This window comes from Neoarius graeffei, chromosome 23 (assembly GCF_027579695.1).
Source record: "Neoarius graeffei isolate fNeoGra1 chromosome 23, fNeoGra1.pri, whole genome shotgun sequence".
Taxonomy (NCBI): domain Eukaryota; kingdom Metazoa; phylum Chordata; class Actinopteri; order Siluriformes; family Ariidae; genus Neoarius; species Neoarius graeffei.
In genome coordinates this window covers 48,471,438-48,485,878 of record NC_083591.1, presented here as the reverse complement: position 1 = coordinate 48,485,878, position 14,441 = coordinate 48,471,438, and the positions used below count along the sequence as shown (strand labels likewise).

Here is a 14,441-nt window from a genome sequence, read left to right as displayed (position 1 = left end):
AGTAGCTCACACGGCCGTACCAAGAGAAACCAGACTTCTTTATTAGCTAAGTTGCTCTTCATGAGAACAATTAGAACAATTTGATCTTCCCAACAAAACAATCAGAATCAAAATCCATTGAAAACTCAGGGAGAAGTAGCAATTTTCCTGAAAGTTTGTTAATTAGCAACTTTTTAATGAGAAATCACAAAACCAGAGAGTAACTTTTGTGCAGACTATCTATCTAAAAAGGTACACATAGGGTGTTTTCACACCTGGTCCCCTTTAAAGGAACCAGACTCAGTCCTCTTTAAGTGGACCAAAAAGTGGACCAACAGAAAAATAACTCAGTTCTTTTTTGTGTTCACACTGTGAATTTATTACAAAGAGGACTGGGTTCTCTTTCTGGTCCAGTTAAGCTTTGATGGGGCCTCAGTCCTCTTTCTGTTCACACCAGGTCCTCTAGAGCCCTCAGACCCCCAGTGCACGGAATTCTGGGTAATTTTCTCTTGAATCAAAATGTCTGCTGCCATGCTTGCCCTGCTGTATTCTTTGATCAAAATAGTGCGGATTAAGGAAAATAAATTTATTCCAGCGGCTGTGGTAAGTTCCAAACGGAAGTTGAGTTTCCCTGCTACAGTCACGTGACCAGCTACGGCAAACGAAGAAGGTTAAACTACAGTGAAAAAGACGACGTGAACCCGGTGCGCTTTTTGTTCACGATGCGCAGATTATGCGAACCGTACCGTTGATTTTTAGCGAACCGTACTCCTGAGGTGGTCTCAGTTCGGTTCGCTTTAAAGGGGTCTGGGTACGGTTGGAGTGTTCACATATGCACAAAAAATGCTGAGTCATCGATCTGAGTTCGGTTAGATGGCTGAAAGGGACCAAGTGTGAAAACACCCATAGTTACCTTGAGGTCCAATAATGAGCCCCATTAGTGTAGATTGTACTTTGGGGTACAGAAATGGACTCCTGTTTCTGACGGTGTACCTGCAAAGAATTTCACACAGTCTACAAAAGCTGAAAACTTGTAAAGTGAACGCGCCCAAGTAGGCAGTAACTACAGTATTTCACTGTTCAACATCATACCTTGCATATTATTGATTGGTGAAATTTGATCAGGTTGTTTCATCAAAATCCAAGAAAAAATGCAGAAATCCGTGAGCAGAAGATGCGCGAGCAGAATCTATTTGAGAGAGAAGACATTGCAAAATCTGAACGTGAAATGAATAAATACTGCTCTCAAACTGAAACCTTATTAAAGATCAGGAAAAAAAAACTCCATACACACCTGCAAGACACCAATGTACAGTAACTTGTCCTTCCCCATTGATTAATGCATCTTTGACTTGAATGAATTACTGAGCGCATTACTGCAGTGGATTATATTTGGTATCCCGTAAACCGGCAAGTATGAACAGTCATTGGTCAAAATATCACAAATATGTCACAGAGAGAAGTTTTGTAAGAGTTTGCTCTCGTTGGTGAGCTGAGCCAAATAATCTGACTCCCTGAAAACATCCCATCATGGAGCAGTTAATGTTAAGGAGGCATTTATTGACCTACTGCCATGTTTTTGTTTGTTTTTTACAGGTGAGAGGAAACTGGAGAACCTGTAGGAAACCCATACAGACACAGGAAGAAGATGTAAATAAATAAATAAATAAATAAATAAATAAAAATCCACAGACAGTATCCTGAGCTCAGGCTCGAACCAGGGAAGCGTGAAAAAGCCACGCACAAGTTAAATTAACAAATAAACCAATCATTTTTGGTATAATTTTATTTTTTTACACCATTAATCATCCACTGATCTGTACAAACACACAGGGCATCAGTTCAATGCCTTCAGAAATGGACACAAATATCTCAACAGAGTTTCTTAGTTCTTAGCTGAAAACATGCAACGCCTTCGAGGAAAAGACTGTTGGAAACAACTGCTAATAAAGCACACCTTCCTCAACAAAGAACATCCACACACTCACACACCCACTGAGGATTTAGTTATTTTTTCCACACTACATACAAACAGAAGAGCCTTACATTTGACGTGTCAACAGTTAAAGCCTCAGACAAACTTGGTTTGGAATACAGGACAAGAAATTTTCCTTGTGTTATTATATATCCCGTCCTTGGTGTTTTTTTTTTTTTTTACTTCTTCTTCTTTTCTACATGCAATCAAAAATAAAAGCCCTATCAATTAAAACATACTGCACTATACTGATCGAGAACATCTGTACATTATAGCTACAACACAAGCTGTGTCTTTCTTTATATTTGGAAAAATAGCACGCTGATTAATTACGAACACGTCGGCAAATCCATCCCTTCTTGTTAGCTATCAAAATAATTTCTCCAAATAAGGCAAATCACGCATACTGTGTTTGGATGCTATGGATTATACTGCTACACCAAATTCAACATCAAGATGGAATTGATTTATATTTTAACATTTAGAAAAAAATACAAATAAAAACAAAACGTATACAACTGATGTGGAATTTTTTTTTTATCAAATAATGTTAAAAACTAATAAATAAGAAAGTGTACATAATTTATGCGTGAAATAAAGCTTTCAAAATGGGACATGGCTTGAAGAACGTAAGAACAAAATATAAACAGTTTTATTCTATCCACATTCACTGGAGATGAGCAATCGCGCGCTCTGATTGGCTGCTCTACTACTAGGATATCAGTTCATATACTGTGAGTAGAGAAAAACAAAATGGCGGCGCGTGTTGCTGAAGCAACCGAGGACGAAATAAAAACTCTACTCGAAAGCAAAACCACAAAAAATACAAAAAAAAAGCAACAAAATCTGGAATTAAAGTATTTGATGGTAAGAAGGTATCTTTTTTTATGTTTCTAGAATTATTACAGAATTTTTCACAAATTGCTACTGTCATTTCGCTGGTTTGTTTACATTCTAAGTGGAAATGATTTTGTCGGATGTTTTGTATTAAGTTTTTATTTATTGAATTTGCAAAAAATAAAAATGCTCTGTTTCTCAAAATCCAGTGAATGTGGAGATAATAATACAATTATTCCACTCAATCTTGTCGTACACAGCTTATAGCCACTATTAGCTCGTGTATGACTCGATTTCGTGGAATAACTGTTACATACAGTGTGTGTGTGTATATATATATATATATATATATATATATATATATATATATGAGTGATTCCACGCTTATGGGTACTGAAATGGGGACATGAACTTATTTTAAAAAATTCACCTAAAACCATTTCTTTTTTTACCATCAGGTCACAAAACATGTAATCTTTAATGAGTGATATGTTAAAAGATAACTTTAATTTTCTGAGATGTAATAAAAACATATTTATATGCCAAAGTCAAGCCTATGAGTTCCAAAATGATGTCTGTTACATTACTTCTGTTACGATTGTCCATCTCGCGTCTGTTACAAATTAATTACAATCTAGCTATATACCATGTTAATCTTATTGAAAGAATGTGTATGTTTATTCTACTACACATGTTTATTAATTATATTTGCTAAAACATCACCTTCCTATGTTTCAAAAAGTAATTCTACATTGTTAAAATTGAGAATCTATATGTCCACAACACTTCTGTTATGTTCTGACTTTGGCATATAAATATGTTTTTATTACATCTCAGAAAATTAAAGTTATCTTTTAACATATCAATCATTAAAGATTACATGTTTTGTGACCTGATGGTAAAAAAAGAAATGGTTTTAGGTGAATTTTTAAAAATAAGTTCATGTCCCCATTTCAGTACCCATAAGCGTGGAATCACTCATATATATATTAGAGAGAGAGAGTTATATAGCTGTAGAATGCAATTTTAATACATTTTAATATTTTGTGACCACAGTATTGAGTATTATAACTCCAACACACACTTGTGGGCGTGCACACCCTCCCACACACACAGTTTCATGGCAGTAAGACCATGATTATCTGAGATTATCGCTTTAAATAAAAGTTCAGGAATTAAAAATGATTTCGTAAACTATATTTGTACTGTTTCCAACAGTAGGACTCAACAGACATGACCAAATGTAACCCAAATCTATTATAAAATTAAAAACAGCTAAGATGCAAAATGACATCTACCGTACAGTTCCTAAATCATATAAAAGACAAAAACCAAACATAAAAACGTGACACTTTTCATATTCACTTCTACATCAGGGAAGTGAACTTCTACAGTAGTGGTGCGTGTTGGGAATACTGATGTTTTTCTGGGACACCGTACTTCGCACCAGCACTCTTTTGATATGCTCTAAATGAAATATCGAACCCTGAAAGAAGGTCCTTCCAGCCGTGGCTGTGTCTCAGTCGCGGTGTCTGAGCCACGGCCACTGATATGTTATAGAAGACATGAAAGAGCAGCGTCCGTCCCCAAACCGGGGGATTCCTACAGCACAGCGTCACGGAGAAATAAGCTGGAGTTCAGTTTTCACCAATAATTACGGACAAACTAAAAGCAAACTGGTATGAAGGGTTTAGGGGATGGATGGAACGTAAAAAAAATTAAAAATAAATAAAACAGCAGGTAAAAACATTGAAAGATAGAAAGATTGTGTGACGACGAACATCACTGAGACGTGGTGGAAGAGTGCTTACTGGTCAGGTTTGGATAATGCGAATGCTCAGAGCATAGAGTCAGATATGGACATCACAGGAATCAGGAAATCCTTCTTCGATCTGTTTTAGGACGAGAAGGAGACTTGGGAAAGGACAGAACATCAACTGGCTGATGATATTCTTTGTTTCTTTTAGTTCTGAAAAGTTCCAGACTATTTTTTCCCATGATGCTTGGCAAAGCAGGAGCTCTTCTGCAGGGCTCGTGGGCGTGGCTGACGAAAGAAGAGAAGAGCTCCGAGTTCAACCAACACCTATCACACTGCATACAGTTTACTAGAAAGAAGGAGAGAGAGAGAGAGTTAATAAACGCTGTCAGTAGCTTAAAGTACTCGCTGGTATCTGTACTACCGTACCTCATGCATGAGACCCAACATAAACGCACACACACTGTCTATACACACGGTTCCAATATGACGTGAGAGTGTTCCTTGAACAATAACTATCCCGCGTCAGTCTGTAGTGTGTGGCGTGACCTTGCTTGCTGTCACCCTGCTGCCTGCTGCTCGTGCTAATGAAACAGAGCTGAACACTGACAGGACATCGTGTGAGCTCAACCCGAGCTGTTAGCCTGTCTCTTATCACAGGGTTCATATGTGACAAAAACAACCCAACAGTATGAGCCGTTTTAGGTTCAACCCCAATTCCAAAAATGTTGGGACGCTGTGTAAAATATAAACACAAACAGAATGTGAAGATTTACAAATCATAAAAGCTGTACCATCTCATCTTACCATCTCTAGCTGCTTTATCTTGTTCTACAGGGTCGCAGGCAAGCTGGAGCCTATCCCAGCTGACTATGGCGAAAGGCGGGGTACACCCTGGACAAGTCGCCAGGTCATCACAGGGCTGACACATAGACACAGACAACCATTCACACTCACATTCACACCTACGGTCAATTTAGAGTCACCAGTTAACCTAACCTGCATGTCTTTGGACTGTGGGGGAAACCGGAGCACCCGGAGGAAACCCACGCGGACACGGGGAGAACATGCAAACTCTGCACAGAAAGGCCCTCGCCGGCCCCGGGGCTCGAACCCAGGACCTTCTTGCTGTGAGGCGACAGCGCTAACCACTACACCACCGTGCCGCCCCCAGCTGTACATTTAATTGAAAATAGTACAAAGACAACATATCATATGTTGAAACTGGGAAATTTTTTTTTTTTTTAAATATATGCTCATTTTGAATTTGATGTCAGCAACACATTTCAGAAAAGTTGGGATGGGGCAACAAAAGACTGAAAAAGTTGTGTAATGCTAAAAAAAAAAAACCCTCCTAATTTGGTTAAATGGCAACAGGTCAGTAACATGACTGGGTATAAAAAGAGCGTCCCAGAGAGGCGGAGTCTCTCAGAAGTAAAAATGGGGAGGGGTTCGCTGCTTTGTGAAAGACTGCGTGGGCAAACAGTGCAACAATTTAAGAATAACGTTCCTCAATGCAAAATTGCAAAGAATTTGGGGCTCACATCATCTCTGGTACATAATATCATGAAAAGATTCAGAGAATCTGGAGAAATCTCTGTATGCAAGAGACAAGGCTGAAAACTGACACTGGATGCCTGTGATCTTCAGGCCCTCAGGAGACACGGCATTAAAAGCAGACACGTGTCTGTAGTGGGAATCACTGTATGGGCTCAGGAACACTTCAGAAAACCATCGTCTGTGAAAACAGTTCATTACTGCATCCACAAATGCAAGTTAAAACCAGATATAAAGAATATCCAGAAACACTGCCACCTTCTTTGGGCCTCAGCTCTTTTACGAAGGACTGAGGCGAAGTGGAAAATTGTCCTGGGGTCTGATGAATCAAAAGTAGAAATTCTTTTTAGAAATCATGGACACAACATCCTCCAGGCTAAAGAGGAGAGGGACCATCCGGCTTGTTATCAGTGCACAGTTCAAAAGCAGCATCTGTGATGTTATGAGGGTGCATTAGTGCACATAACATGGGTAGCTTGTACATCTGGGAAGGCATCATTAATGCTGAAGGATATATACATGTTTCAGAGCAATATGGTGCCATCCAGACAAAATCATTTTCTAGGAAGGCCTTCCTTCTTTCAGCAAGACAAACTGCATTCTGCACGTATTAAAACTGCATGGCTACGTAGTAAGAGAGTCCGGGTGCTAAACTGGCCTGCCTGCAGTCCAGACCTGTCTTGCATTTAAAACATTTGCCGCATTATGAAGTGTAAAATATGACAAAGGAGACCCTGAACTGTTGAGCAACTGAAATTGTATATCAGGCAAGAATGGGACAACATTTCTCGAAAACTACAGCAATTGGTCTCCTCAGTTCCCAAACGTTTACAGAGTATTGTTAAAAGTAGAGGTGATGCAACACAGTGGTAAACATGCCCCTGTCCCAACTTTTTTGAAACGTGTTGCTGACATTAAATTCAAAATGAGCATATATATATATAAATCTCAGTTTCAACATTTGATAATGTTGTCTTTGTACTATTTTCAATGAAATATAGGGTTTCCATGCTTTGCAAATTATTGCATTGTTTTTATTTACAGTTTACACAGCATCCCAACTATTTTGGAATTGAGGTTGTAAATAATCAACAACGAGGTGGTATGAAATGAGTCACTGTTGCACCATGAAGTTGATCATTTTCTTCTAACAGCATGTTCTGAAGTGCTTTATTCCCCTTATAATCTACGACACAGCAATTTTTGCCAATGCAAATGGTTGTTAATGAAAGAATGACACATGCAGAAAAAAAAGGGAGTTCCTATTACGGACATCAATGCAGCTATAAAATCTCTCACAGTAGAACTGATTCTTTAAAGTGCAGTAAAAGGATCACATGAATGAATGGACAAAAAAGTGAATAAGTAGAAGAAAGCATGTGCACAGAAAATAAACACAAAAAGGAAGTCTGTTTCCGTGGCGATCCACAGTGAGGGTCGTGTCGGCTTTTGGGTCGTTTCAGTCGGAATCCCACACTTACTGCCTCGCTCTCTCCATCAGATACGGGCTGAGACTCAGAGCGATGGTGGAGGGGGGAATAAACCCAGCTCCTGTCCTCTGGAGGCTGCTGTTCCACCACCAACACAACAGCAGGGGGCGTCACAGAGGCGCGCACACACAGACAGATGGCCACGCAGCACGGACAGCATGAGAGAGGGACAGATAAAGAGACAAGAGCGCGACAGATAGAGACAGCAAAAGCATGAGGTGATTTACATCGACATTCATTCAGTCACCTTTACATCACTATCATCAAAACTAGGGTTCTGTGTTGGCTTGGGTCAGGATTCTGAGACCAAAAGAGAAACGTGATCGCATAAAGCAGAAGGGTTATTATGAGCTGTAAGCAGACATCTAGAGTGATGGGTGTGGTGATGAAGGTGGCTACGGTTCAGCTGCTAGAGCTACGGCTGAGCTCACTGGCTTTTAGTTCACTTACAAAGTCGTCGGAGCTTGAGTTGAGCTTGCGTCGATGAGAAGCTGGGGAATACACCCAGTATCTCCCCTTGGCATACTGGTCTCACACACACACACACACACACACACACCCAACCACACACACAGTGGGAGTGTTGGAGGTTGACAGCAAAAACAGGACACAGCAAATCAGTGGGAAGCAGGAGAGTGTGGGTTGGTTAACAGGTAAATAGAGGAATGAAAAGCAGAGTAAATAAAAAGTAGGGAGAAAGAGAGAGAGAGAGAGAGAGAGAGAGAAGGTGAATGTTGTCTCACAGGCTTCACCTTTTATCTGGAGAGCTCTAGATGCACTCGCTGTGCTGCTCTGCTAAAGCACACAAAAACTCTAAACATAGCCACCAACACTGCTCCAAAACTGCAGACTGAATTTTCAGATGTATCCTGTATTGCTCTAGCAAGGGGTCAAAAATGATAAATGCTACAGCTAAACTATTGGCACCTTTGTGAAAACACTCCTGCAGCCCTTTGTGTTAAGATTTGAGGAGATCAGGGGGTTCAGCGCTGCTGTCGACAAGAGTATAAATACTCTAGATATGATCGCTGCTTTTGAATAAATATAAATTTATATTTATTCAAAAGCAGGCATCTATCTATCTATCTATCTATCTATCTATCTATCTATCTATCTATCTATCTATCTATCTATGAATGAATGAATGAATGAATGAATGAATGAATGACCAGAGGTGGACAGTAACGAAGTACATTTACTTGAGTTCTATACTTAAGTACACTTTTTGAGCATCTGTACTTTGCTTGAGTAAATAAATAAATAAATAAATATATATATATATATAAGGCGGCACGGTGGTGTAGTGGTTAGCGCTGTCGCCTCACAGCAAGAAGGTCCTGGGTTCGAGCCCCGGGGCCGGCGAGGGCCTTTCTGTGCGGAGTTTGCATGTTCTCCCCGTGTCCGCGTGGGTTTCCTCCGGGTGCTCCGGTTTCCCCCACAGTCCAAAGACATGCAGGTTAGGTTAACTGGTGACTCTAAATTGACCGTAGGTGTGAATGTGAGTGTGAATGGTTGTCTGTGTCTATGTGTCAGCCCTGTGATGACCTGGCGACTTGTCCAGGGTGTACCCCGCCTTTCGCCCGTAGTCAGCTGGGATAGGCTCCAGCTTGCCTGCGACCCTGTAGAAGGATAAAGCGGCTAGAGATAATGAGATGAGAATGAGATGAGATATATATTTAAACTTATGACTTTAACTTCACTACATTTGACACTGAGACAGTCTGTCAGTAATCACGAGGGTCACGTCTCATCCATAGACTGTATAAAATCAAGTTCAATTATTTCTCAGCAGCATTATTTAACACGATCAGTTGATGGCAGAATGAAAGGAGGCGGTTCTTCTGGGGAATGCACGCGCTCATGGCTTTACCCAGAACCCATGATTCAGTTTTCTGAAAGGATTAAAGATTCATTTTGTTTTAAGTGTTTGTTTTGTTTGTCAAAAACGAACCACATCACGGCCTACAAAAACTCGCCGTCCGACCTGCGGGAGCATGTCGAGGGATGTAAACGTTTTATTCCAAGAGAAAGCTTGCAGTGAAGTTGTCTGTGCTTTTAGAGCTAGCGATAACGTTGCAATAGCTATGCAGTCTGGTTAGTCACATGACTTTCTATAGCTTTGCCCACCAAGTTGCTGTCGCCTTGTCCACGGCTAATGTTTACACATAGCTAGTTAACTTGGACACTGTTGAAATGGAGTTACGCTAACATGAATAACGTTAACTTATCTGAAGTCCTTTCAGAAATACGTTTCAGCATAATCTTGCCAAATAAACAGAATGTAGAAATCTTTCTTTTCTAGTAGCGTTAGCTACCCAATATGATTTCGAGTTTGAAAAGAGTTTGCTAGCATGTCAGGTGGAGTTTCACTGACTAGCTAGCTTAATGTTAAACCACCAGGATGGCACAGCATGTGTTCATTTTGTGAATTCACATTTCTGTCTTTGGTAACAGCGTCAGGTTTTGTAAGCACTGTGGCAATAATACAATGATGCGTTGACAGAAAATGTACTTTTAACACTCAAGTATTTTTAAAAGCAAGTACTTCAGTACTTTAACTTAAGTAAAAATTTGACTGGACAACTTTGGACGGACCAAATGCATTGCTTAAAGGTGGAGTATGAGATTTTTTTCAGGAGTATTTTTTACCATATTGCTTGAAAAGCTCCTCACACCCATGTTGCAAGCAGTACAATAGAAGGTTTGACTTAAAAACGAAATATTTTAATCCAGTCTACAGTGTAAAATAAAGGAAAAACGCCATCCAATCATATCGAGGTACCACCTCAAAATGATTGGCTACTGACCGTCAATCAGACTGAAGCCCGCGAGCGGCCCGTCCCTTCTGTGTGTGAGAGAGAGAGCGAGCAGAGTGTCACACAGAGCGCAGGATTTTGTCAGTGCGCTCCCTCCAAACAATGGGGATTTACACGAAAACGGAAGGAGATATTCACAAAATTCTTTCACAGTGAGTGCCACAAGGATCTCCTGAACACACTGATGTAATTTCTTTGTCTGTAGTGTAAAAGATGAGGTCACTAGAGCGAGTTAAAAACGAGTGACTTTTCTGCTAAGTTTATAATGGCAGTCTCTGTGGCTGCGCGGCTGTCCTCTCTTCACTTTCAGGCTTCTCATTCAAAAACTGCAAGTCCTATCGTGTAGGTAGACACATTGTGCGAATCAGGACAAGTGTGGCTACTACTTTTGAGAAAATTGTGTGTGTGGAGTGAAAATTGGGGCTGAAAACACAGTTTAAATGAGAAAGTTTAAGCTATTTTTCCAAGCTCTCTTCACTCTGGTCCACTGGTGTGTAACGCAATAGACACCCATTATAAAGGCTGATTTTCTCAGGCTTTATAAGGGGGAGGAGGGGTGGAGACGCGGGGGGTGGGAGCATGGCGAGGGCGGGCGTGTTTCTTTTCAAATTATGGCTTGCAGGAACCGTTATTCCAAAATCTCATACCCCACCTTTAAGTGTGTTAGCATACATGCTAATTTTCAACACTTGTCCACTATATCCTATATCATCGCTGTCAGTTCAAAACCTGCTATGTGACAATTTAGGTCAAATTGGGTTCTCTATGCTGATTGGTCAATTTTGACCTCGTGCTTCCATTTATGCTAATTAGAAAAGCTAATCATAGAACAAGTAAACTTTTACTGGCTTCTCAGCTTGTTATTTCAGAGTTTTATTCAGTTTTTTACGTCTCCTGTAAACAGGGATGGGAATTTTCCGCGGATCCGCGGAATTCCGCGGATTTTATCAACCCAGGGGTCATTTTGTGAATTGTCTAAATCCGATGAGAAAATATTTAGGGGGGGTTAGGTATGTGTTGACCCGGTCAACCATCGGGAACAAGGCTCTGTTTACATCGGCAGTTCAGGACGTACACTGTATTTGATTGGCCGTTGAGAGAGAAATATCGCGATTTGACCAATGGTAAACGAGCATAGATAGGAAAGGCCAAAATGTCACATGTAAGCTTCGTTCTGATTGGTTCTTCGCATTTCGCTTTCTTACTCATTCAACAAGGCGCTCCACGAGGCCGGAGATTGAGGATGTAACAGCGAATAAGAGCTTCAAATGGTGAAAATTATCACAAAAGAAAACGAATCGCTTATTCAGGTGATAGATAAAGACGTGAAGAATAAATTCCGTTGGGACTGGTTAGAGAGAACTGTAACTTTGAAGATAAAAATCGGCAAAACCACTGAAGACGTAGTTGAGAAATTGTCCGATTTCATTGGAAAATGTGACGCTCCCGGCAAAGCCCAATGTATCTACTGCAATGACATTATTAATTATGGCTCTCGCGGGTGCATTGCTTTGATTGAACATGCTTCAAAAGGAAGAAAGGGAGCTGAGAGAACTGTTCAACAGGGAACTTGTGTTTCTGTTGAGACAAGTTCACTGCAGAAGAGGTAACTGCATTCTTTAATAAAGTAACTGAAACATTTACAGGATTATGTCAAATATTCTGTCTTTATGTGTTTAATTTATATTCATCATTCCTTTCATTCTAGCATGAAGTTAAAAATTCTTTTTAGCTGAGCATTATTGAGACTGTTTTTGTTTATTAGTGTCCAAAACTCAAGCTTCTTTGGACTGAAAATATTATTCAACTGAGCAATCTGAGACCATTTCTAGTGGTCTAAAATGTATAAAACTCATTAGCTTCCGGGGGCCTTTGGCCCCCTGGACCCCCGACCAGGCTCCGCCCTGGACCTGGCTGGGGGCTGATGGCCCCCAGACCCCCGATTAAATTTTCAGCTGAAAATACAATTTCTCATTCTCATCCCTGTGTAAAAAAGGAAAAATGTCATAGTAGTGTGTGAAGTGCGTGAGCATCGATAGTGGTGGATTTTGTGTGAATGGAACGCTGATGAAAGGAGACAGGTAAACAGAGCAAAACAAAAAGACAGATGGACTAGGATCAGGTTGAGTGCTGGAGTGAGTCTCGCAGATAAAACTATGAAGCCAGTTGTGTGTCAGTTTGGGGTTTTTTTTGTTTGTTTCTTTTTTGGATTTTTATTATCTTTTTCTCAAACACACACACTCACACACACCCTGATTCATTAAAAGTCAACAAACTAACAGGTCTATATATATATGATTGCATGTTTCATATAAATAGGACGTCCATTTTGTCCTTGTCTTAATGTATTTGCAATTTGCATCATTTCTACTTTGCTAATTTCTTCCCTTTCCATTGAAGCCTAAATATTTTCTAAGCTTTTTATGGTTCTGTGGAAATGGGATACAACCACAACCAGTGGGCAGGTATTGTATTTGTCGAAGCCTGTTTCTGCCATTATAATCCCAAATAAACCACTGTTGTATTGAAGTTTCTTGAAATTATGTCTCAGCATCTTAAAATATTGAGAGTTAATCAAAATTTGGACTTAATTTTAGTCCAGTTTTGTTCACCTTTCAATTTTAGTCTTCCAAGAGTCTCTATTGTACGATGGCGTATTAAGGAATATCCAAGTTTTTACTCTCAGAATTTCTGAGGGTTTTTTTCCTTGCAAATTTATGACTTTATAATCTCAGAGAATATCTGAGGTTTTTTCTCAGAAAATGTATCATAAAAGTTATTATTTTTTTCACGGTCCGGTTTCCATCAAATCCTGCGCTCTGACTGGCTGGCGAGCGGGTCCGTATCCTCTGATACGGACCCCAGTTACAGACCCCAGATACGGACCTCTGGCGACTCGCTCGTTCACAACAACAAACATAGTAGTTATTTTTGTCAACATTTATTTTTTTTAAAATAAGATTTATTTATAAGATTTTTATCAAAAATCTGATAAATTTTTGCCAGCATTTCTCAGGAGAACAGCATTAATTTTACACCATGGATAACGATAATGACAGTGTTCACAGCGAAAGCGAGTTTTACTACGCTGAGGGAGAAGAAATAAAAGAAAACATGTCAGGAGAAAGCTAAAAACCTTTAGCTGTTGCTAACGCCGAGCAAAAACATGGCTGAATCCTGAATGACTCAATTTTGTATAAATAGGGGACTACATAGGCGGCAAAATGTAGTTTTTTTCTTGCCATGGAAGTGCACTTGTATACCGAGGAGGAAGCCATTTGCATTACAGCCGTGAATGAGGATTCAAAATGGCGGCTCGGCTCGGTTTTCCCTTTCGGGCGCTCTCGTTTTCTGTTAGAATTTGGTAAAGAAAAAAATAAATATATTATTTACCAGCTTAAGGTCGGTCCGTATGGTGAAATACCGTGACCTCGGCCTTGAATACTGACCTCGGCCCAGAGGGCCTCGCTCAGTACTTTCAAGACCTCGGTCACGGTATTTCACCATACGGACCTCCCAGCTGGTAAATAACATACATGTATATTGGAAATTCAGAGGGTTTTTTCTCAGAATATAAACCCCCCCAACTTAATTATTTGAGAACACTTTTACATATTTTTCTTCCTCCTATTTTGCATGTGATATTCAACAATTCTTTGTCAATCACCTCCAAAAAACCCTTTAATCGTGTTGCACATTATTATTACAAATTATATTTTCATATGGAATTTTAATAAATCAGGGCTGAAACTCAGGTTTCAGTGTTTTGAGTAATAACGCATGCTGACACACAGAGTTACCTTTACAGTTCCACTACATCATCCCAGCTGCTTCTCTGTGGAACACGTAACTTGGTTACTTTTCCCTCTTTGTACAAAAAGGCACATTTCCACAGAGGTTTCAGGTCTTTTGAGGAACGAAACAGTTCGGGAACATTGTCGTGAAACAACTTTACAGAATCCGGATGTAAAATGTCAATTTATATTTATCCTGAATGAATCATGAGCAGCATGCCGCTAGAAGTATACACA

At 39.9% G+C, this 14,441-nt stretch overlaps 1 protein-coding gene across 2 annotated transcripts in view; it reads right to left on the bottom strand.

Annotated features, from left to right (window-relative positions):
- Window positions 1-3,743: 3,743 nt before the first annotated feature.
- The window catches only part of pip5k1cb (phosphatidylinositol-4-phosphate 5-kinase, type I, gamma b), a 158,889-nt gene continuing 148,191 nt past the window's right edge, over window positions 3,744-14,441 (bottom strand). For both annotated transcript variants that reach the window (XM_060906303.1, XM_060906304.1), the window contains one exon: window positions 3,744-4,896. In XM_060906303.1, coding sequence (XP_060762286.1) covers window positions 4,894-4,896 — 3 coding nt within the window. In that variant the 3' untranslated portion in view covers window positions 3,744-4,893. The remainder of the gene's footprint in view (window positions 4,897-14,441) is intronic.